We start from the raw sequence: 23,032 nt of genomic DNA, 5'->3' as shown, positions 1-23,032 counted from the left end.
TTTCAGCGGGGGAGGAGAACCAAAGCACCCAGAATCTCTCCAAACCCATTCGCGGGAGAGAATATAGTAGTAAAAAAGATTCAATCACGGAGGGCGCTAAAACCTCAGGACAATATTAACCCGCTTAAACCACACTCCCCAGAGAAAGTCCAAAAGCAATGCTCCCTGGAAAACATGGAACACCTAGTCAGGTCCCTACTTCTCCCATTAACAGAGAGGGTAAAAAGGATGGGTATCGATCTGAGTTGCTTAGTGGAAGTTACAACCTCAAACACTAAACTTCTAAAAGAATTAGCAGCACTCATAACGGACAACACTAATAGCGGGCACAACCCCAGCAATACTAATGGTCTTCCTACTGGGGATATGCCCACGCCGCCATGCCCCAAACTGTTCAGTAAGGTAGCTGAGAAAGTGCCAACTGGGGGTGTGAGAGCCCACAGAGCTCCAAAGAAAGCAGCCACAGGGGGTGTGAAAGTGCCAATGGGAGCTGAGAAACCAATAACTGAGGCGTCAGGAGGCAAGGAGTCAAAGAGTAGAGGGACCGCTGATACTATCCCAAATTTACACCCACCCTCTAAAGAGAAAGGTAAAGATGCAATTATTGAAAAGGCCCATCCCTCAGAGAAAGTCTCAAAAAGAATAAATCGCCACATAGATCTGCCACCTGAGGCGGCCCCATACGCTATTGCTCTCACAGGGGTCCCCGAACTTATAGAAGGGAAGAGGGAAGACTACTTTGAATTAAAGAACAAAGTGGTCCATTGGCTTACGAACAACAGGCAACTGCCCCCCAATATCGATGGAGAGATAACGCATGTGAGAAGACTGGCCTGGGTGGGACAGAGACCCAAAGATTGACCTGGGGATGTAATAATCATCAACTTCAGAGTCCAAAGGGCGGTTACTCACATAACTGACTGGTACCTAGAGCGGGGAGATGAAGGTATATCGACCAGGAATTTGAGTTACTTTTATCCACAGTCTTTGGTGACATCCTGGGGTAGACGTGATCTTCATAACAATTTTAAACACACTACTTATGTCCCTTTTCCACCAAAGAACATAAATACTAATCAATGGAGACTCACACACCACGGTCGTAGGTTCACAGAAAAACGAGATAGTTACTGGGGTGGGAGCTTACAACCCGCCCAATTTACCTCATATACTCCACATTGGTCAATCCCATTAACAAATCGATATAATGCTTTCTCGGGTTTGGACGACCTAGATTGACAGGCAAGGAACTCTCCGGGGGAACATGTAGTAACATCAACAACCCCGTTAACTATAGTTTCAAGAAAAAGTGGTTCTGTCGGGTGGACCTGCAATTATTTCCAAACTACAATATATGTAATACATCTAATTGTACTTTCAACACACACAACAAAAAACCCCAAAGACAACCATCAAATATTGCTCAATTTTTTATATATATCAGAATTACTTCATTCTGTATCGAGCTGTTTACTTTATATCAAACAATGCAATCAATTTATATTCAAAATACAATTTCGTGACATTTGTGCAGAGTGAGATAGTGAATGGGTGCACAATATATACAAATGACAACCAATGGTTATATCTAAAAATCCTATATACAAAAGAGGCCAGAGTTCGATTTAAAACCACAGTTTCATCCTGAACCTAAGAACTGCGTCGACGTTTCGACCCTTCTGCGCCCCTTTCGGTGGTCGCGGCGGGTCTTTTTCAAGACGGGGAGGCTTGAATTAAATGTGCACGATCCTAATAGGCATTGGATTCTTGTGCCTATATTGCCAATGAATAGCACGTCCAATGAAGTTAATTCACTGCTGTTAATCCGTTTGTTTCTAGTCAGCAAGCCGCGATGGTTACTGTCTCAATCTACGATTCGTAATGGCGATTCTAACTATAGTGTCATATCAGTATATGAGGGAAGACACCCTCGGTACTGTAGAGGACCAATATGATTCAAATGTAACTGTTTTAAGCAGCGACATAGCTGTGGAAGAAGCTATCAATCCACTTGGGGATGATAGCCATTTTTTAACAGTCCCCCTGGCTCCTACGGACCGTGTTCCATCAAAGGAAATTAGAACCAGAGAAAGTCCCCTCTTAAAGAACACAGGTGCTAAGTGGAGCAATCCTTCTCATAGCCTCCTATCTTGGAACGTAGCGGGTTTGTTAACTAAGGTTTCTCAGCAATCTTGGCTAGATGTTGTCACGGAGCACAGTATTGTATGTTTACAGGAAACATGGACGATAGAGGAACTCCACATTATAGGTTACCAAACCTTTCACACACCAGCCTTGGTTAGTGTACAGGGCAGAAACAAAGGAGGCCTCTGCACTTATGTCGCAACGACAGGGGACATAAAAGTTCATACGTTTTTGAGTACGGCGTTTTATCAGGTATTGGTGTTTAGATGGGGCCAATCACAAAAAATTATTTTAGTACATTTCTATAATAATGTGCCTCTTAACACGATAGAGTCCACAATTCATAATCTCATGACTAGCTTAACATCCTTAAGAGACCAGACAACAGGAGAGAAGGTGATAATCTGGGACGGTGATTTTAATTGCACTGTCTGCCCCCATCACGCAACTGGCCTCTGCGGCCTCGCCGACCACAGGGAAGACAGCCCTACTCATTTTGTCCACTCAAAATTAGGTAATATCTTTAATGATATCACCTTCCACCCTAATCTGTCCTTCGTAAATGAGCTATGCAACCCGAACGTCCCTTTCCAACCGACCTATAACGGACGCGGGAGCAATTCCGTAATTGATTTTACTTTAATGTCCTCTGATCATGCGGGATTTGTGAGTACATGGGAAACAGGTTCGGCCCTACTTAGTGACCACTACCCCATCTCTTTCACAGTAAAAATTAGCGGGGAGACACGAATTACAAAGGGTAATCTCCCTTATACCCCAAAGATCAAACTGGCCGCTAAAAACGGTTAGGTCATTAAATGGGAGAAGGTTGAGCCTGCCGGGTTCCTGAAAAAATTAATATTGTCATCCCTCGAAGATATTTGGGTATGTTTGGCACACGATGAGGAACCAGCTAAAGTAATGGCTTCCTTTTCAAGAATCCAAATAGCGGTAAAGAATCTATTGTTTAGAGAACATATACGTGTCGCAAATAAAGCGCATGGGTGGTTCGACAGTAAGTGCACCAAGGCACTAAAACTTTAAAAAAAGGCTTTGCAGAGTACACCCAAAAATCCTGACCTAATCCGCCAAGCCAGAGGGACATATAAAATGACTATTAATACCAGGAAAGCTACTTTAAAGAAGGAGGCCTGGGCGTCCTTACGTGAGGCCTCACAACGGAGAGATAACAGGGCCTTATGGAAAGTGGTAAATGCTCCATATCTGCAAAGTAGAGTTTCGGACTTTATAGATGTAGCAATAACAGGAGACACTTGGGTGACCCACTTCAAACACCTTTACAACAGACCAATGTGTGGACTTAGTATGAACACTTCTAACGACATTACATCTAGTTCCAGCGATCTTATCCATCCAACCACATTCCCCCTAGACATAACTTTCAACTGCCACGAGGTCATTAAAGCCATTAAAGAAAGTTCATCTGGCAAGGCACCTGGCCCCGATGGCGTTCCGATCGATGTCTATAAGGCAGAGATAGATCTCTAGGTCCCCTTGCTCACGAACCTGTTAAACAAGGCCAACCAATGTGGGTTTGTTTCATCTTGGCCTGACACCATCGTCGTGCCAATCTTTAAAAAAGGCAATAGAAATGACCCTATCTGCTACAGGCCAATATCGCTCCTAGATGCACTGATGAAGGTGGCTGGCAGAATAATCCTAAATAGGATCCAAATCTGGGAGGAGAAAAATCAGGCTATTTCTAACTTGCAGTATGTCTTCAGATCAGGGAAAGGGACCGTGGAACAGTGTTTGAACTTGGCCCTTGGTGCTTGGCGGAAAACTTTACATCACCTTTGTTGATTTAACCTCCGCTTTCGACTGCGTGGACCATGAGCTATTATGGAAAACCCTTTCTGACTTGGGCATCGACTGTCAAATTGTAACCATTATTAAAGAACTATATAAGGATGCAGGAGCTAGAGTGAGATTTGGACGCCAGGGGGAGTGCTCGGATAAATTTCCCATTTTTGAGGGGGGTCAGAGAGGGGTGCATATTAGCACCCCTGTTTACCATATATGTAAATTCTATCGGACAATATTTAAAGGATTCACAACATGACTACCCCTCCATAAATGGGACACCTGTGCCATTATTATTATACGCCGACGACGCAGCGATAATGTCACGAACTAGGCTAGGATTACAGCGTCCGTGGTCAAATTTACCAGCTTCATGAGGGACAGAGGTTTAAAAGTGAATATCTCTAAAACTTACACAATGTCCTGTGGCCCAGGGTTAAAGAGGATGTCTTGCCCAATATTTTTAGAAGGCCAAAAAATTGAAACAGATAGGTTTTGCTATCTAGGAGTAACCTTCGATAGGAGGGGGAGCTGGCATGCAGCGGTAGCTGCCAGAAAATTAGCTTTCACACGGACCATCGGTGCCTTGAGAAATTTCTCCGCCAAAATAGGCGGGAAACCGTTCAAGGAATTGATACACATTTACAAGGCTAAACGTGTATCTACAGCTACATATGGTGCAGGGTTATCGGGGGTAGAAAATCCTCAGACGTTACAATGTGGTGAGAACCAGTTTATTTGCCATCTACTGGGCGTTTCTAAATTCACATCAACTTACATGACACACATTGAAGCAGGAATCCCATATATTTGTGACACCATCAGGATCTCCCCCATATTGTTGTGGCACAAGGTCTGGGTCACCAAGGAGACTACTTTAAATAGAGACTTAACTGATTGTCTCGCTTTGGACGGGGTAGCCAACATTAGATGGTTATCTTATGTGAGAAACATCCTCACGGAGATAGGTCACCCAGAGTGCTTTGAAAAGCGATCTAGCTTGGAGGGGATATCGAGAGGTTCTTTGAAAAAGATGGTTTCTGCCCATCTAGTAAGTGTCAGATGGAATCTTGAGAAAAAGAAATACACCGTTCTCAGATACCAGGAAATTACTCACTGTGAGGGTTTACAACATTATCTCACCCTGGCCTTAAGCCCCTATGCCCGCAGCTGCTGACCCACCTTAGATTAGGCCCTTTTTTCCGTTTGTTTACCTTCCCTACCTGTAATGATTGTTCTACGGAAAACCTAACTTGCCCTTGTAACGACACCTCAAAGCAATCAAACATACACTGCGTGTTCTGCAAATTTTATCAGGGACCACGAAGGGCCTTTTTGATACCCGTCCTCAAAGCATGGGGGATTTGCACTTGTAGATCAGCATATGTGAAACTGCAACAGTTAGAAGATGATCATGTTATCTACGCAGTCTCAAGCTTTTTAAAACTTGTTATTAAATTCAGGAACACCTTGTAAAGTCTTTGTATCCTACCCTCAAGTACCAACTATTAATGACTTCCTTTTTTGCATAAGTTTTTATGCGTTAAATCATGACGCTTTTTATAAGAATTGTTTGATCAAGCTTATTCTGAATATTATGGATTTTATTTTGCTCTTTTTAAAAATGAAAAAATGGTTTTAATGTTACACCACGCTTTTATGATTTTAATCTGAAAATCGAATAAAGCTTGTTTTGAATTGAATTGAAACGACGTATCAATTGGGTAGGCCATTCATTTAAATCTATGGCTGGTGACTGTGTGGTATTGAGCTTCAGGTCACCCCCCTTGGTCCGTTATATCTTAGAGTTGGCTGGGCACTTTTCCCCTGCTGCAGAGGAAATTAGATTACTCCCCTTAGGGTTCTTCTATAATCGATGGGCGTCATTCCGAAATAGGGAAGTATGGGCCCCTCAAGGGGTCCATAATAGGTTAGACTTCCCCATTCACACCAACAATTGCTTCTAGTTGCTGTCAACACTCGAAGACATAGACTGACTGAGAGGGAGTGATACTGTAAAGCAGGCTATAGGTAGTGGGGTCAATATGATGGTAGTTGGGAATTTACCAACTGGCACCAGTAGTAATCAGGGATGTGGGTGTGCCCCTCTACGGGATATACTGATAACTGGCTTAGACAATGTATGCTCGGGAATTGAATTGTGGGATACTCCCACTGATCCTGAGGTACTACCTCGTTTAAGATCCCTTAGTGAAGGTCAACCATTAACAATCGAACCAAATATGAATGAGGTATTGATTCCCACTGGGAACGTTGGCCCTAGTCCCTCGAGACCATTTATGACACTATCCTCCTGGAATATAGCAGGTCTTGAAGCGAAAACAATGTCTACAGACTGGTCCGCGTTCATAGAGTGTATGGACGTATGGGTATTCCAGGAGACATGGTGTGTAGAAGGAGTTTTCCATGTTGGCTATCTAAACTTCTTTAAAGCTGCCACTAGGGGAGAAAGAGGTAGACCAGCAGGAGGGTTGACTTGCTGGGTTCGGCAATTTGAGGGGGTAAGGGTAGATGAGGTTTATATCAACAGCCCTGACATCTTGGCCATAAGGGTCAGCAAAACATTTATAATGTGTACTCGAGGGGCCAGCCTGGTGGCAGGAGTTCTAGTGTTATTACAACCTGAGAAAGCCACCTATCCCAGGAGGTTAACACTAGCAGACAGATCATTGCTGGTGATTTTAATACTACCTTCGAACCCCTGTATTTTGAAGATGGAAGGCTTAGTTAAGACGTAGACGTATTATGGGGTGCCCCTCATTTGGATCTTCAACCCATAAGGAAATGGTCTGAGGCTGCCCTTCAATTGAAGGGGTTGTGTTTGGAATGGGGCGTGAGGGCGGTTAATGGCATGACGAAGTCCGATAGACAGGGTGCTGTGACTTTTGATAATGGCAGGTTTAACAGCCACATTGATTATATACTTGTCAATGTGGAGCTGTGGCCCCTAGTCTTAGATATGGAGGTACAGAGCAGACCTGAAAGCAACCACAATCCCCTGGTTCTTATAATTAATGATAGAAGTTTTTTTAGCTCTTCTCAGAGGGAAGGTGATGGTTGCTCTAACATGCTAACTATCTCGAATGACTTAAGAAGGGTTCGGTGGCCGCGGATAGCCGCTAATGAAAGGGATGTTTTGCAGATCAGGGATATGGTATTGAGGTCCTTGGATAAACTCTTGGCCTGTGAGTCTCAGGAGGTACTAAATGCTAATATACTGGGTGTTCATAATTAACTCTTTAGTGGGTTGAAAGGGTTTTTCACTAAGTCTAACCCGCCGAAAAAGATCAGCCCGTTGAAGCCAAGCTCGTGGTATAATAACACGTGCAGACTTGCCCATAAAGCACTAGTGGGAGCTATAAAATCGAGGTCCCAGGGTACCATCAAGCAGTGCAGAGCTAATTATAAAATAGCACTAAGACAAGCTAAGAGAGACTGGGATGAGGATCGATGGAACGATCTGTTACACGCCTGTAATGGGAGAAACATGGTCCAATTCTGGGAACTACTTAAGTGGGGGAATAGGCCGCAGGCAAAAACCCAGAGTAATCACGTTGAACCCCAGCATTGGGTGTTATGTTTTGAAGCACAGTTTAGAGCGCCACATAGTAGCAATGAAGCCGCTCCGCCTATTCAAATTGATAGTCCACTGGAGTTTACAAATAGTGAGGTGGAGTCTGTGTTGAAAATAATCCCGAGTGGCAAGGCTCCAGGGCCTGATTGTATTCCTGCTGATTTATTCAAGCAGGATCAGGAGTTATGGGTCCCATATATAAAGCTATTAGTTAATGCTAATTGCTTGTGGAGCTCCGATCCCTGCATCCTGGTCCGGAGCAGAGATTATACCGATCTACAAGAAGGGAGACCGCTCTGCTCCGGCCAGCTACAGACCCATCAGTTTAATTGATGCCGTGCAAAAGAATGCTGCACGATTGATATTGGGCAGGATACAGGGATGGTTGACTGAAGCGGACATCTTGTCACCCTTACAGGCAGGGTTTCAGTCTCACATACGTACCCTCAATCAAGCCTTTAGATTTGTATTAATTTATTGGAAGGAGGTCACCTTCGGCGGGGGTAGGCTTCTTGCAGCATTTGTGGACCTAAAATCCGCCTTCGATCTTGTCCCAAGGGTTAAGTTGTGGAATGTACTAATGAAAATCGGGATGCCCAAAGAGTTGGTTGACATTTTGGTCAAATTGCATGAATGTACCAATGCGCAGGTTCGCTGGGGCAAACCAGGTGAGGTTACCGAAAAGTTTGAGGTGAACAAAGGTGTCCGCCAGGGGTGTGTGCTGGCTCCCACACGGTTTTATTTATTTATTAATGGGGTGGTCCAGTATTTTACGAACCACTCAACTGATGCACCAATGTTAGCTGGCATGAAAATGCCCTTGCTCATGTTCGTGGACGACACCTTGTTATTATCCAAAACGAGACAGTGTTTGCAGCTGGCACTGTCCCGTTTTGAGGTGTTCTGCCGCGAACATGAGCTTGTGGTCAACGTAGGGAAAACCAAGTTTATGGTGCTCCATCGGTCAAAATCAGTAAAAGCACGCGTTTTTATGGATGACGAACCCTTGGAGCAGACAGATGTTTTTACCTACTTGGGTGTTACATTTAATGATAAATTGAATTGGAAGCCCCAAGTAGATATCCAGCGTTAAAACATGCTCATCTGGCTGGAGCCCTGCTTAACACCTTGGCTGCTATGACTTTTCCCCTCCTGTGCTGTTGATGGAGAAATCCCATTGTTCATGACAAGCTCAGCTCGTCATAAGCACAGCTCCAGTGTGCCTCATGACGAGCTGAGCTCGTCATGAGCATCGAAGGGGTTAAGGAGCACAGGCTGTCCCTCTCCAAGCCTATTGCCCCTATTGCTAAAATCTATAAGACTAAAATCTGCCCAGCAATTGTATATAGTGCCGAAATTAGTTTTTTTTCTAACTTATCCTAACTTTCCACAGCCCAGAATAAATTCATGAGATCTATAGTGGGTCTGCTCCAATCCTCTCCTCGAATTCCACTGCTCTTCGATCTTGGTTGCCAGGCACTTGAAGATGTTGCCCGTTATAGACCGCTGGCATTCTGGAGGCTCCTCTGGATTACTCCAGAGGTCCACCTGTATGTCAGGGCGATGTTGGAAGTAAGGGGGCTAAGCCGCTCTTATAAGATCCCATGGTTGATTGGTGTTAAATCCCTGTTGATTGATATGGGGATGAGTAACCTTTGGGATCACCCTGAGATTGCGGAATTTCCATAAAAAAGGCTCTACAAAGCAGCATATTGGGAGTTGATCAAAGTAAGGAGATTCTCCTCCCATATCAGTCCGTCCTTGTCGAGGGACCACCTTGACTTCAGGGATGAACCCCACCTGGAGGGCTTCTGGGACCTTATAACGAAACAACTTGACCGCAAGCTCTACCATCAGTTTAGGGTTGGAACTTGGAAATTGGAATTTGTAGCTGGTTTTTTAAATAGAATATATAACTATGATATTAATATATGCCCAAAAACTTTATGCTGGATTACATATTTAATACCTTTTAAGAACTGGTTTTAAAAATGATAATGTATATGTATTTATTTATTATCTGTGTTGGTGTAATATTTGTGAGTTTTAGATTTTCATAGTTTTGGACTATCACTTTATGGATGAAATATGTAATAATTTGCTATTTATTGTCTTTTATGATGAATAATCGCAATAAAGACTTGATGATGATAGTACCATAGCTATCACCACCTGTATCAGTGCTGCATGAGTGAGCAGATAGCGGATCTTTAAAATCTTTCGTAATTGAAGGTAACAGGTTGATACTACTGCGCCAACCTGTGATTTCAGCGGTAAATCACTGTCTATAATCCCCCCAAGACTGTTTACAGAAGTGGAGGGCTTAGGAGGAGAGCCGAGTTCCGCTGGCCAGTAGTGTGGGCCCCAGAAGATCTGGCTCACCCCTGTTAACAGCAGCTCAGTCTTACCTGGGTTGAGTTTCAGGTGATTATGATCCATCCAATGGCGGATGTAGAGCATAGTTTCCTGAAAGTTGATAACTGAATTATGGGAGTTATCAATGGTAAATGTGAGCTGAAGGTCATCGGTATAGTTGAATGTAGTCACATTCCTTTCCTTCAGAGACTGAATCAAAGGGAGGAGGTACAGATTAAACAGATGGGGGGGATAATGAGGAGCCCTGCGGGACCCCACATGTCGTAGTAAGCTTGGGTGCTGTGAAGGTGGCCAAGCGTACTGCTTGAGTATGGCCCTCTAGGAAGGATTCAATCCAATTGAAGGCTCAGCCCTGGATGCCAGCCTGTCAGACACGGTCCTTCAGTATCCTGTGGTCGACTGTGTCAAAAGCGGCAGATAGCTCCAGAAGCACCAGAGCCTGTGGGATACCCATGTTTGCTTTACCGCGCAGATCATCCAGAACTGCCAGTACCACTGACTACGTAGAGTGGGCGGGGCGGGATCCTGCCTGATGTGGGTCTAAATAGCTGGATTGTTTCATCAAATTAGACAAGCATTTGGCCACTTGGGCGTCCAAGATTTTGGCTAAATAGGGGAGCAGGGATATAAGGCAGTAATTTGAAGGGTTTAGTGGGTCCGCTCCAGTTTTTTTTTTAGGAGAGGGACCACAATGGCATCTTTAAATACTTTAGGGACGCGGCCCTGTGACAGCGACTCATTCAGAAGGGACACAGTACGATGGCATTAGAATGGCCGTCGACGAGGTTTGTCCACTAGTGGTCGACGAAGTCGTCATCGTAAATGTCGATGATGCATTTGTCGTCGAGATGGTCATAGACGACGCGGCTGACGTCGAGGTAGTCAACGTCTTCTTCGGCGTCGTGACAGAAGACACTCCTGTCTTCGTCGATGGAGCCTTTGCTTCTGAAGGCTTCTTGAGGGGTGTATGAGGCAAAGAAGATGACGATGATTTTTTGGCTTTAGATCTTTCAGTTTTCTGCTTCTGCACCTGAGCTTTTTCCTCAGACAACTCCCCCTTATACTTTTTAGAGGAGTGTCCTTTAGAACCCTCATCAGACTCAGAGTCTGAGGTGGCCTTTTTCTGAAGCCATAATAACAAACAAGCTTCTCTGTCTTTTAGAGTTTTAGCCGAGACGGTGCAACAGTGTTTGCACTCCTTGGGGACGTGCTGAGGGTAAAGGCAGTATAAGCAGTCTTTGTGATGGTCCTCATAATATAATCTGGCCTTCCCACAAGATCTGCAAGGTCTGAAAAGCCTCTTGTTAGAGCGGTCAGACATGGTGAAGAAATAGAAAAGCAGTACCTCAAACCAAAACTGTAGAAAGGTCAAAAGTTCACCAAGTAACCAAAAACTGAGCAGTGCTCAGGGAGACTCCTTCTCACACGATGGCGGTTGGAAATCTGAGGTATGGTGGCTCTGCTGGGGATTGTGATCTTAGGGCTGGCAGCTGATTGGTTGGTCAATACGACCCTATTGGTTTCTATGCAGTTTTTTCTCTACTGCTTTGGTTATTCTTTTACCGCGAGACTCCCACCATGACTACGGGAAGGTACAAGCATGTAAATCTATGAAAGATTCAGTACTGGAGAACCCTCATTCTGCCCTGGTTAACATTGGGCACCGACCACAAATCTGACCTCTGCACCCAGTCTCCCCCTGTGCCGCTGGTGGTGCAGTTTTGGTGCCAATCTGAACCTTGCCTAGTGTTGAACTAAAACCCCGAAGACTGGAACTGTAAGTTGTGTACTTACCTGAAAAAACCCCTTCCCCCCCAATCAATTAAAATTGCAAAGCTTGAAATTTGCACTAAGCGTCCACTTTTTAAAGTATTAAGTATTTTTTCTGAAAAACATTCTTACATTTTTGCGAACATCTTCGTCTTAAAATAAATCTTGAAAGAAGCTTACTTTTCTAAAAATTGTGACATGTTTTTGAGTCATGTATTAGTCACTATGTGCATATCCAATGTATTATACTCCTCTGTGTTGGGCTATCTATGCCAAATAATACCAAAAATATAGTGCTTTGGGTTTACATTGAACCCTGTACACTTCTGGGGAATATCTGGACTCTGTGCACTGTATAACCATTTAGGGGTATACCATATACCAAGCCAGCTTCCTACCCCATTCAAAAAATGACTGAGGATAGCTCAAATCAGCATTATCTGTCACGGATAGGAAAGAACAGACGTCAGAGTGTCAGGGTGGTGCCTATAAAGGCACTGTGTACGTCACTTCCACCACGGACGATGCCGACGCGGAGCCAAAAGTCACCACCTACCGGCGGGCAGGGGTGCTGTTCACAATTTTTCCAGATCCAGTCTGACTCATGGAGATATTCCAAGGTAAGGAATCTGCATCTAGAATTCTCTATCAAATACTGTTAACACGTAAAGTGCATCTACCACGGGTAACTATGTGATATATAAATATCTAAACAAATTTGTTGGTTTATAACTAACATGCACTGAGTTCCATCTTTCTTACACTTAAGTGGCTTCCAAGAGGTGTGGTCTAAGACACAGGGTTCTACCAATAGAATTCCTTCCCTGTGACACTCCACCTTCAGATGGACTTGAGAATGTTAAGTGCATGTGTTAAACAGCAGATTGACAGGACAAACGCAATTCTCACTTTGTGCTCACAAAACCACTTTGAAGCAGAAGCAGCACGAGCCCTCCACCACAATAATGCTTGTCACCAGGGAAACTCTTGTACCTAATAGAGTTGAGCACTCGTACTATTAAGCCTCATCCAGATACTTAGCTGTACTGGGCCGAACGTGTATCTATCGCCCCAGCACACACACAAGAGCTCAGTGATGTCAACATAAAAAGTAGCACACAAATACTGAAAGCTCATTGCTGTCTTTGTAAACATGTACACTCCTTCTACAGGACCATCAAAATAAGCACAGTACATAAACTGCACTACAACATCCCTGCATAAAAATGATGAATCCAGCCCTTCAATTGTAATTATTTCCTAGTTAGAAACAACGAGGCCCCAAAAAGCTGCTACAAATACACCTCCCTCAACAAATGGTGCCCACTACTACCAACGTTCGTTTTTTCTCAATAAATGGTGCCTGGCTCTGCCACCATAGATGAGACACTTCCATAAAACCCAATAGCCGATACCCAATAGCCGATTGAAAGTCACAGAAATATGCCCACTCCAGTTAAAGTAAGAGCACTAGGCATGCACTGATTACGGATATACTGAACATGGCTTACACCATAAACATGCCCACCCCTGACTCATGCCCACCCTAAGGTCCCAACATGGCCCTGGAACGTCCACACTTACTCCTTGCCCTCCTCGTCAATGTCATCTACCTCGTACCTGCAGAAAAAAGAAAAGGTAGTAAAATACTTGGAAGCACCATACAATCAGCACCACAGATGTAGAGCCGCCCCTTTCTGAATGCACCAGCTTTCAAGTAAATTTAGTGTGACAGGATTAGCGTCCGGATGATGGCTCTGGCTGAACCTGTGTGAAAACTGCAGAAGTGACATGTATGCAAGTTGCACTGATGCCAATCATCCCCTCACAAAAAAACGGTCTCAAGTGAAACATCCTTCACAAACAGGAAATTAGGTTAATCTGAACTGAGTTTTTGGTGGCATTGGGTAAGACAACGCAGTATCGAAAGAACAATCCCTTCCTGAGAAGCAGACAGCCACAAACCCCAAATGAATCCCTGTGAATCTCTGCATACTCATACATTTCACACTGCTGAATAATGTGTGTGGTCGTAACTGCGATAAGGCCATGCTACGGTGGATCCTCTCGGAGAAGGATTTCACCAATGTACCCAGATCGCTGGCCATTCAAATGTACCCAGACCCGCCGCCCTTCAAATGTCCTTCTGAGTCTGTGAAAACCCTGCCAAATAAGTTCTCCCCGTTTTACACTACAAATCTGGAGGCAGTACAGGAAGTCCGTACACAGCCGAAGCTTAGGTGTAATCAACCTATCAGCTAATTGCTTTTGGGAAATGCAATTTTTGTCAGCACAGGAGCCAGACACGGGCTTAGAACAAAACTAATGCCAGATGTTAGCTGTATCCAACCCGACTGCGTCATCTGAAGGAATTCTAACCAAGGCTGTAGTTAAATGCACTCTTGCCCTCTTTGGTTACGGACCATTTAAAAATAAAAGCAGCATCTGCCAAAGCCTTTCGAAGGAAAGCCTCTGTATAATAATGAAGTTGCAGTGTTGACGTTCCTATCCGGCCTCAATGCTTGCGCAATGCTGCCCCCTAGGGGCATGACGTAAGTGAGGGACTACAGAACACTGGAGTAGCATCCGTGGTCCTTTAAAAGCTCTACTAGTTGGGAAAAGGTGATAAAGGCCAACTCATTCTCTTCTGCGGGGACCTATGCAAGCGCGGAGGGAGAGACCCCCCCGCCCTGGTCTTCAGCAGGAATCAATGCAGGACAAGAAAGTGCCTAAATGAGGTCTATGCAGGGTTGCCTCATGTGTGAAGCTTGAACCGGGGGATGCAACACTGCCCTCCTTGAATATCTGTTCTAGTCCCTCCATGGATGGAGTATCTGGTGGCTATGAAACCTATTAACCCCAGCTGGCGCATTCTTCTTCTTTACAGAGAACATCGACAATGCTTCTTACTTGTTGGTGGCATGGCTGTAACTGACCACCTCCGCCAAGATCCACTGCTCGTCCCCATCCACAGCTTTCACCCGGGCAGCAACCTTGTCACCTGGCTTTGCCACATAGTCGCTGGAGGCAGGAATAGCGCCGCAAAGAGGTGGTGGTCTACAGAGGAGTAATAAGATTCAATGTGATAACTAGACTGGAGTTCTCTTACCTGGTCCTCCGGATCTCCCTCTTTAACCTATACTAACAAGCATTTGCAATGCATAAGGTCTCGCATTAGGAAAGTTTGAGCTATTGGTATTGTAAATGACACATTTTTTATATATGTGTTGGTTTTGAAAATAGCAAAAATAATAGCTTTGTCATTTACAATGCCAATAGTTATAACTTGTGACACCTATAGCATTTGTAATGCAATATGTGTTGTATTCACGTGACTTAGATGTATTGATATTACAAATAACAATGGCTTTGAATTTTTTAAATAATTAATACTTAAATAAAAGTTATTGTAATTTATAATGGCAATAGCTTAAACTTTTGTAAATAACTTTTGTGAAGAATATGTTCAGTGTATTTTATTGTGACGAAAATCCAAGAACAGTAGTGAAATACTAACCTCTTTTTGTGACATTTGTAATAAAGCTTGAAACATTGAGATCATATTTGACCCAGTTGTTGGTAAATGGTTGCACAGATTGATGCTGTGGTGGGGCTGAGAGATGTTGTGGTGGCGACTAGTGATGCTGTGGCGTTCAGTGATGCTGTGGTAGCGCCTAGTGATGTTGTGGTGCCCCTGAGTGATGCTGTGGTGGTGCGGAGTGATGCTGTGGTGGGGCTGAGAGATGTTGTGGTGGCGACTAGTGATGCTGTGGCATTCAATGATCCTGTGGTAGCGCATAGTGATGTTGTTGTGCCCCTTAGTGATGCTGTGGTAGTGATGCTGTGGTGATGCGATAGATAGAGTGAGTGGGATAGACAGATAGAGTGAGGGCGATAGATAGATAGAGGGAGGGCGATAGATAGAGGGCGATAGAGAGATTGAGTGAGCGAGATAGATAGATAGCTAGACAGATAGATAGAGTGATGGCGATCAGTATCTAAATAAATAGATAGAATGAGGGCGATAGATCGATAGAAAGATAGATAGAGTGAAGGCGATAGATAGATAGCGTGAGGGTGATAGATAGATAGAGTGAGGGCGATTAGATAGATAGAGTGAGGGCGATAGATAGAGTGAGGGCGATAGAGTGAGGGCGATAGATAGAGTGAGGGCGATAGATAGAGTGAGGGCGATAGATAGAGTGAGGGCGATAGATAGAGTGAGGGCGATAGATAGAGTGAGGGCGATAGATAGATAGACTGAGGCCGATAGATAGAGTGAGGGCGATAGATAGACAGAGTGAGGGCGATTAGATAGAGTGAGGCCCATAGATAGAGTGAGGGCGATAGATAGACAGATAGAGTGAGGGCGATTAGATAGATAGACTGAGGCCGATAGATAGAGTGAGGGCGATAGATAGACAGAGTGAGGGCGATAGATCGATAGACAGATAGAGTGAGGGCGATAGATCGATAGACAGATAGAGTGAGGGCGATAGATAGTTGTGTGTGTGGTTGTGGTTATGTGTGCGTGGTTGTGTGTGTTATGCTTTGTTTTTCTATGTTATGTTATGCTATGTTGTGTTGTGTTTTGCTATGCTATGTTTTGTTATGCTATCTTTTGTTATGCTATGCTATGTTTTGTTATGCTATGCTTTGTTATGTTTTGTTATGCTATGCTATGTTTTGTTATGCTATGCTTTGTTATGCTTTGTTATGCTATGCTATGTTTTGCTATGCTATGCTTTGTTTTGCTATGCTATGTTTTGTTGTGTTTGATATGCTATGTTTTGCTATGCTATTATATGTTTTGCTATGCCATGTTTTGTTATGCCATGTTTTGTTATGCCATGTTTTGTTATGCCATGTTTTGTTAGGCTATGTTTTGTTTTGCTATCCTATGCTTTGTTTTGTTATGCTATGCTGTTTAGTTTTGCTATCCTATGCTATGTTGTGTTTTGTTATGCTATGCTATGCTATGCTGTGTTGTGTTTTGTTATGCTATGCTATGTTTTGTTATGCTATGTTTTGTTATGCTATACTATGTTTTGTTATGCTATGCTATGCTTTGTTATGCTTTGTTATGCTATGCTATGTTTTGCTATGCTATGCTATGTTTTGCTATGCTATGCTTTGTTGTGTTTGATATGCTATGTTTTGCTATGCTATTATATGTTTTGCTATGCTATGTTTTGCTATGCCATGTTTTGCTATGCCATGTTTTGTTATGCCATGTTTTGTTATGCCATGTTTTGTTATGCCATGTTTTGTTATGCCATGTTTTGTTATGCCATGTTTTGTTATGCCATGTTTTGTTATGCCATGTTTTGTTATGCCATGTTTTGTTATGCCATGTTTTGTTATGCCATGTTTTGTTATGCCATGTTTTGTTATGCCATGTTTTGTTATGCCATGTTTTGTTAGGCTATGTTTTGTTTTGCTATCCTATGCTTTGTTTTGTTATGCTATGCTCTGTTTAGTTTTGCTATCCTATGCTATGTTGTGTTTTGTTATGCTATGTTGTGTTTTGTTATGCTATGCTGTGTTTTGTTATGCTATGCTGTGTTTGGTTATGCTATGCTGTGTTTTGTTATGCTATGCTGTGTTTGGTTATGCTATGCTGTGTTTTGTTATGCTATGCTATGCTATGCTATGCTATGCTATGCCATGTTTTGTTATGCCATGTTTTGTTATGCCATGTTTTGTTATGCCATGTTTTGTTATGCCATGTTTTGTTATGCCATGTTTTGTTATGCCATGTTTTGTTATGCCATGTTTTGTTATGCCATGTTTTGTTATGCCATGTTTTGTTATGCCATGTTTTGTTAGGCTATGTTTTGTTTTGCTATGTTTTGTTTTGCTATCCTATGCTTTGTTTTGTTATGCTATGCTCTGTTTAGTTTTGCTATCCTATGCTATGTTGTGTTTTGTTATGCTATGCTATGTTGTGTTTTGTTATGCTATGCTATGTTGTGTTTTGTTATGCTATGCTGTGTTTTGTTATGCTATGCTGTGTTTTGTTATGCTATGCTGTGTTTTGTTATGCTATGCTGTGTTTTGTTATGCTATGCTGTGTTTTGTTATGCTATGCTGTGTTTTGTTATGCTATGCTGTGTTTTGTTATGCTATGCTGTGTTTTGTTATGCTATGCTGTGTTTTGTTATGCTAAGCTGTGTTTTGTTATGTTATGCTGTGTTTTGTTATGCTATGCTTTGTTATGCTATGCTATGTTTTGTTATGCCATGTTTTGTTATGCCATGTTTTGTTATGCCATGTTTTGTTATGCCATGTTTTGTTAGGCTATGTTTTGTTTTGCTATCCTATGCTTTGTTTTGTTATGCTCTGTTTAGTTTTGCTATCCTATGCTATGTTGTGTTTTGTTATGCTATGCTATGTTGTGTTTTGTTATGCTATGCTATGTTGTGTTTTGTTATGCTATGCTATGTTGTGTTTTGTTATGCTATGCTATGTTGTGTTTTGTTATGCTATGTTGTGTTTTGTTATGCTTTGTTGTGTTTTGTTATGCTATGCTATGTTTTGTTATGCTATGCTATGTTTTGTTGTGTTTTGTTATGCTATTTTTTGTTATGCTATGTTTTGTTATGCTATTTTTTGTTATGCTATGTTTTGTTGTGCTTGGTTGTGCTGTGCTTGGTTGTGCTGTGCTTGGTTGTGCTGTGTATGGTTGTGCTGTGTTTGGTTGTGCTGTGTTTGGTTGTGCTGTGTTTGGTTGTGCTGTGTTTTGCTGTGCTGTGTTTTGCTGTGCTGTGTTTTGCTGTGCTGTGTTTTGCTGTGCTGTGTTTTGCTGTGCTGTGCTGTGCTGTGCTGTGTTTTGCTGTGCTGTGTTTTGCTGTGCTGTGCTGTCTTTTGCTGTGCTGTGCTTTGCTGTGCTGTTTTGCTGTGTTTTGCTGTGCTGTTTTGCTGTGTTTTGCTGTGCTGTGTTTTGCTGTGCTGTGTTTTGCTGTGCTGTGCTGTGTTTTGCTATGCTGTGCTGTGTTGTGCTGTGCTGTGTTTTGCTGTGCTGTGCTTTGCTGTGCTGTGTTGTGTTGTGTTTTGCTGTGCTTTGCTGTGCTTTGCTGTGTTTTGCTGTGCTGTGCTGTGCTGTCCTGTGCTGTGCTGTGCTTTGCTGTGTTGTGTTGTGCTGTTTTGCTGTGCTGTTTTGCTGTGCTGTGTTTTGCTGTGCTGTCCTGTGCTTTGCTGTGCTGTGCTATGTTGTGTTGTGTTTTGCTGTGTTGTGTTTTGCTGTGCTGTCCTGTGCTTTGCTGTGCTATGTTGTGTTTTGCTGTGTTGTGTTTTGCTGTGCTGTGCTGTGTTTTGCTGTGCTGTGTTGTGCTGTGTTGTGCTGTGCTGTGCTTTGCTGTGCTGTGCTTTGCTGTGTTTTGCTGTGCTGCGTTGTGTTTTGCTGTGCTGTTTTGCTGCGCTGTGTTTTGCTGTGCTGTGCTGTGCTGTCCTGTGCTGTGCTATGTTGTGTTTTGCTATGTTGTGTTTTGCTGTGCTGTGCTTTGCTGTGCTTTGCTGTGTTTTGCTGTGCTGTGCTGTCCTGTGCTTTGCTGTGCTGTGCTGTGTTGTGCTGTGCTGTTTTGCAGTGCTTTGCTGTGCTGTCCTGTGCTTTGCTGTGCTGTGCTATGTTTTGCTGTGTTGTGTTTTGCTGTGCTGTGCTGTGTTTTGCTGTGCTGTGTTGTGCTGTGCTGTGCTGTGCTTTGCTGTGCTGTGCTTTGCTGTGTTTTGCTGTGCTGTTTTGCTGCGCTGTGTTTTGCTGTGCTGTGCTGTGGTTTGCTGTGCTGTGCTGTGCTTTGCTGTGCTATGTTGTGTTTTGCTATGTTGTGTTTTGCTGTGTTGTGTTGTGCTGTGCTGTGTTTTGCTGTGCTGTGCTGTGTTGTGCTGTGCTGTGTTTTGCTGTGCTGTGTTTTGCTGTGCTGTGTTGTGCTGTGCTGTGTTGTGCTATGCTTTGTTGTGTTTGATATGCTATGTTTTGCTATGCTATTATATGTTTTGCTATGCCATGTTTTGTTATGCCATGTTTTGCTATGCCATGTTTTGCTATGCCATGTTTTGTTATGCCATGTTTTGTTATGCCATGTTTTGTTATGCCATGTTTTGTTATGCCATGTTTTGTTATGCCATGTTTTGTTATGCCATGTTTTGTTTTGCTATCCTATGCTTTGTTGTGTTTTGTTATGTTATGCTATGCTTTGTTATGCTATGCTATGTTTTGTTGTGTTTTGTTATGCTATTTTTTGTTATGCTGTTTTGTTGTGTTTTGTTATGCTATTTTTTGTTATGCTATGTTTTGTTGTGCTTTATTACGCTATGCTTGGTTATGCTGTGCTTGGTTGTGCTGTGCTTGGTTGTGCTGTGCTTGGTTGTGCTGTGCTTGGCTGTGCTGTGCTTGGCTGTGCTGTGCTTGGCTGTGCTGTCTTTTGCTGTGCTGTCTTTTGCTGTGCTGTCTTTTGCTGTGCTGTCTTTTGCTGTGCTGTCTTTTGCTGTGCTGTCTTTTGCTGTGCTGTCTTTTGCTGTGCTGTCTTTTGCTGTGCTGTCTTTTGCTGTGCTGTCTTTTGCTGTGCTGTCTTTTGCTGTGCTGTCTTTTGCTGTGCTGTCTTGTGTTTTGCTGTGCTGTTTTGCTGTGCTGTGCTGTGTTTTGCTGTGCTGTGTTTTGCTGTGCTGTGTTTTGCTGTGCTGTGTTTTGCTGTGCTGTGTTTTGCTGTGCTGTGTTTTGCTGTGCTTTGCTGTGCTGTGTTTTGCTGTGTTGTGCTGTGCTGTGTTTTGCTGTGCTGTGCTTTGCTGTGCTGTGTTGTGCTGTGCTGTGTTGTGTTGTGCTGTGTTGTGTTGTGCTGTGTTTTGCTGTGCTGTGCTTTGCTGTGTTTTGCTGTGTTTTGCTGTGCTGTCCTGTGCTTTGCTGTGCTGTGTTGTGCTGTGTTTTGCTGTGCTGTGTTTTGCTGTGCTGTGCGGTGCTGTGCTGTGCGGTGCTGTGCTGTGGTTTGCTGTGCTGTGCTGTCCTGTGCTTTGCTGTGCTGTGCTATGTTGTGTTTTGCTATGTTGTGTTTTGCTGTGTTGTGTTGTGCTGTGCTTTGCTGTGCTGTGTTTTGCTGTGCTGTGTTGTGCTGTGCTGTGCTGTGCTGTGTTTTGCTGTGCTGTGCTGTGTTTTGCTGTGCTGTGTTTTGCTGTGCTGTGTTGTGTTGTGCTGTGCTGTGTTGTGCTGTGTTTTGCTGTGCTGTGTTTTGCTGTGCTGTGTTGTGTTTTGCTGTGCTGTGCTGTGTTTTGCTGTGCTATGTTGTGTTGTGTTTTGCTGTGCTGGTAAGGGCATGTGAGGGTGTGTGTGAGGGGGTGTGAAGGTGAGGGTGAGGAGGTGTGTGAGGGTGAGGAGGTGTGTGAGGGGTGAGGGCGTGAGGGTGAGTGTCTCCAATGAATGTCACTGCTTGGCCTTCTTTGAAAATGTTCAGTGCTGCAAATAGAGCATGCCGCCCTAATTATCACAGCATGAGGCCCCAAAGATATAATTATCACAGCATGCAGAGAGCCGCCCCACGCTGCTGGAGCACTCAACTGCACATTAATTATAGTGGAGTGCTCCAGCAGCCTGGGGCGCCTGTTGACATGCTGTGATAAGTGGGTCTCATGCTGTGATAATTGCCTGTTGACATGCTGTGATAAGTGGGTCTCATGCTGTGATAATTGTTGCGGCGCCTGAGGAAGTGGAGACTCCTGCTGGGATAATTGGTCTTGTGGCGCCTCAGGAAGTAGAGTTTCATGCTGGGATAATTGGTCTGGCGCTTGCAGCGCCTGACGTCCAACAAACGTGCACAAGCTGCTCAACCTTGAAGCACGTTCACAGACCTGGGTCGGCTCGTGCCCAGGTCTGTATCGGGCTCGTTCACAGCTGTTACTCCCTTGACAGGGAGGAAGGTGACTATAGTCTCGCTGGCGGGAGCGCTTCGCGCTCCAACGCCAGCTCGACCTAATAAAAAAGGGTGCCTGTTGGCTTATAGCTTCCAATTTGTACTGGAGGGGTTGATTAGAGGCACCCACAAACCTTTCTGGCCAGTACTAAAAGGGGATCTCTACCCCTTAGGGAAGAGATCGAAGCCTCACCCCAGAGCTCCTTCAGTCTCTAGTGCTTCTTCCCAATTTACTTGGTTTTCACTCGAGTGGCCGACTACACACCCCAAAGCTTCACAAAGGTAGGGGGGTCTCAATTTCCCTTACTCCTCTAGAATACCCTAAATGGTTGGGAGGGGGGCGGGGGGCCAATATACCTCATCCAAGAGCACCATCAGAGGTATGGCTTAGTGAGTGAGATTCTAGAGATGTAAATCTCAACTTTCCCAACTAAATATTGGGCTATAGGGTGAAAGGTTAGATGACCAAGATTCTGAACAGACTGTCCACATGATGAACCGGGTCAATACTATTTTGCATACGCTGGACCTCTGTCTAAAGTGGCATAATGGGCGAAAATCAATGGGTTGGAATTAGTGGTATTGGAAATTTAAGTGGTTCACATAATTACGTGAAATTATGCAAAGTGCAATTCTGTCGTTTTATGCTATATTCTATGCAGTCTCATGTAAATATTTAGTGCAAGGGTGCATTTAAACAAAAGCACTGTTAACAGCCAATCGCTGTGAGATTTTTATTGTGAATTGCACTGTTCATTCAAAATTTTACTTCCAACGGAGCATAACTACCCAAAGTGGAGTAATAGCTACATTTTTGAAATTACGTGTGACATATTATGCAGGCTTGTTGAAAAATATAGCCCCGGTCTAGTTAGAATATACCAGAACCAATTGACAGTGGTTAGAAGATTTCCAAGAATTCATCCCATAACAATTTCGGGTCAAATTGCTAGTATTCCTGTAAACCTGAAAATAGAGCGGCTTTCCAAGACTAATAATACAAAAGTTTGTTAATTGCAAAAAGTTGTAAATCTGCCCCCAGTCACTAAATACTTCTATAGGTGCAGACTTACAACTGGTTTGGTCCACCACTCACTGTATATACAGACACCTAAATTCCCGATTAAAAAAACGAAGAAATTGAAACCGGTCAGTAAAATGGGAACAAGAAAAAATAAAATAAACCTAGCCAACCAAACTACCAAGCCAAAAATGCATTTATTTGGGTGGTGTTCCAGCCCAAACACCACCCTGAAGCTACGCTCCTGAGCCTGGTCTCACACTACAGTGTTGGTCTCTATCATAGTAAATCACCATCTTTACCCCATGATGCGAGGGTAGGGTGCCCAGGACGATCCCGAGTTTTCACCTGCTGTCCCAGCAGATTTTCAGAAATGTAGCTCATGTCCCGGTTTTGAAAGAGGGT

The 23,032-nt window shown here is 43.6% G+C and overlaps 1 protein-coding gene across 7 annotated transcripts in view; it reads right to left on the bottom strand.

Moving 5' to 3' along the window:
- Positions 1–23,032, bottom strand: part of SGF29 (SAGA complex associated factor 29) — a 215,530-nt gene that overhangs the window by 83,053 nt on the left and 109,445 nt on the right. For all 7 annotated transcript variants that reach the window (XM_078652345.1, XM_078652347.1, XM_078652344.1 and 4 more), the window contains 2 exons: positions 14,621–14,767; positions 13,295–13,330 (listed from right to left, as the gene is read on the bottom strand). In XM_078652345.1, the coding sequence (XP_078508471.1) occupies positions 13,295–13,330; positions 14,621–14,767 (183 nt within the window). The remainder of the gene's footprint in view (positions 1–13,294; positions 13,331–14,620; positions 14,768–23,032) is intronic.

The sequence above is a fragment of the Lissotriton helveticus genome, chromosome 7 (assembly GCF_964261635.1).
Source record: "Lissotriton helveticus chromosome 7, aLisHel1.1, whole genome shotgun sequence".
Lineage (NCBI taxonomy): Eukaryota > Metazoa > Chordata > Amphibia > Caudata > Salamandridae > Lissotriton > Lissotriton helveticus.
The sequence above is the reverse complement of the archived record's forward strand: the minus strand, read 5'-3'. Positions and strand labels throughout refer to the sequence as shown.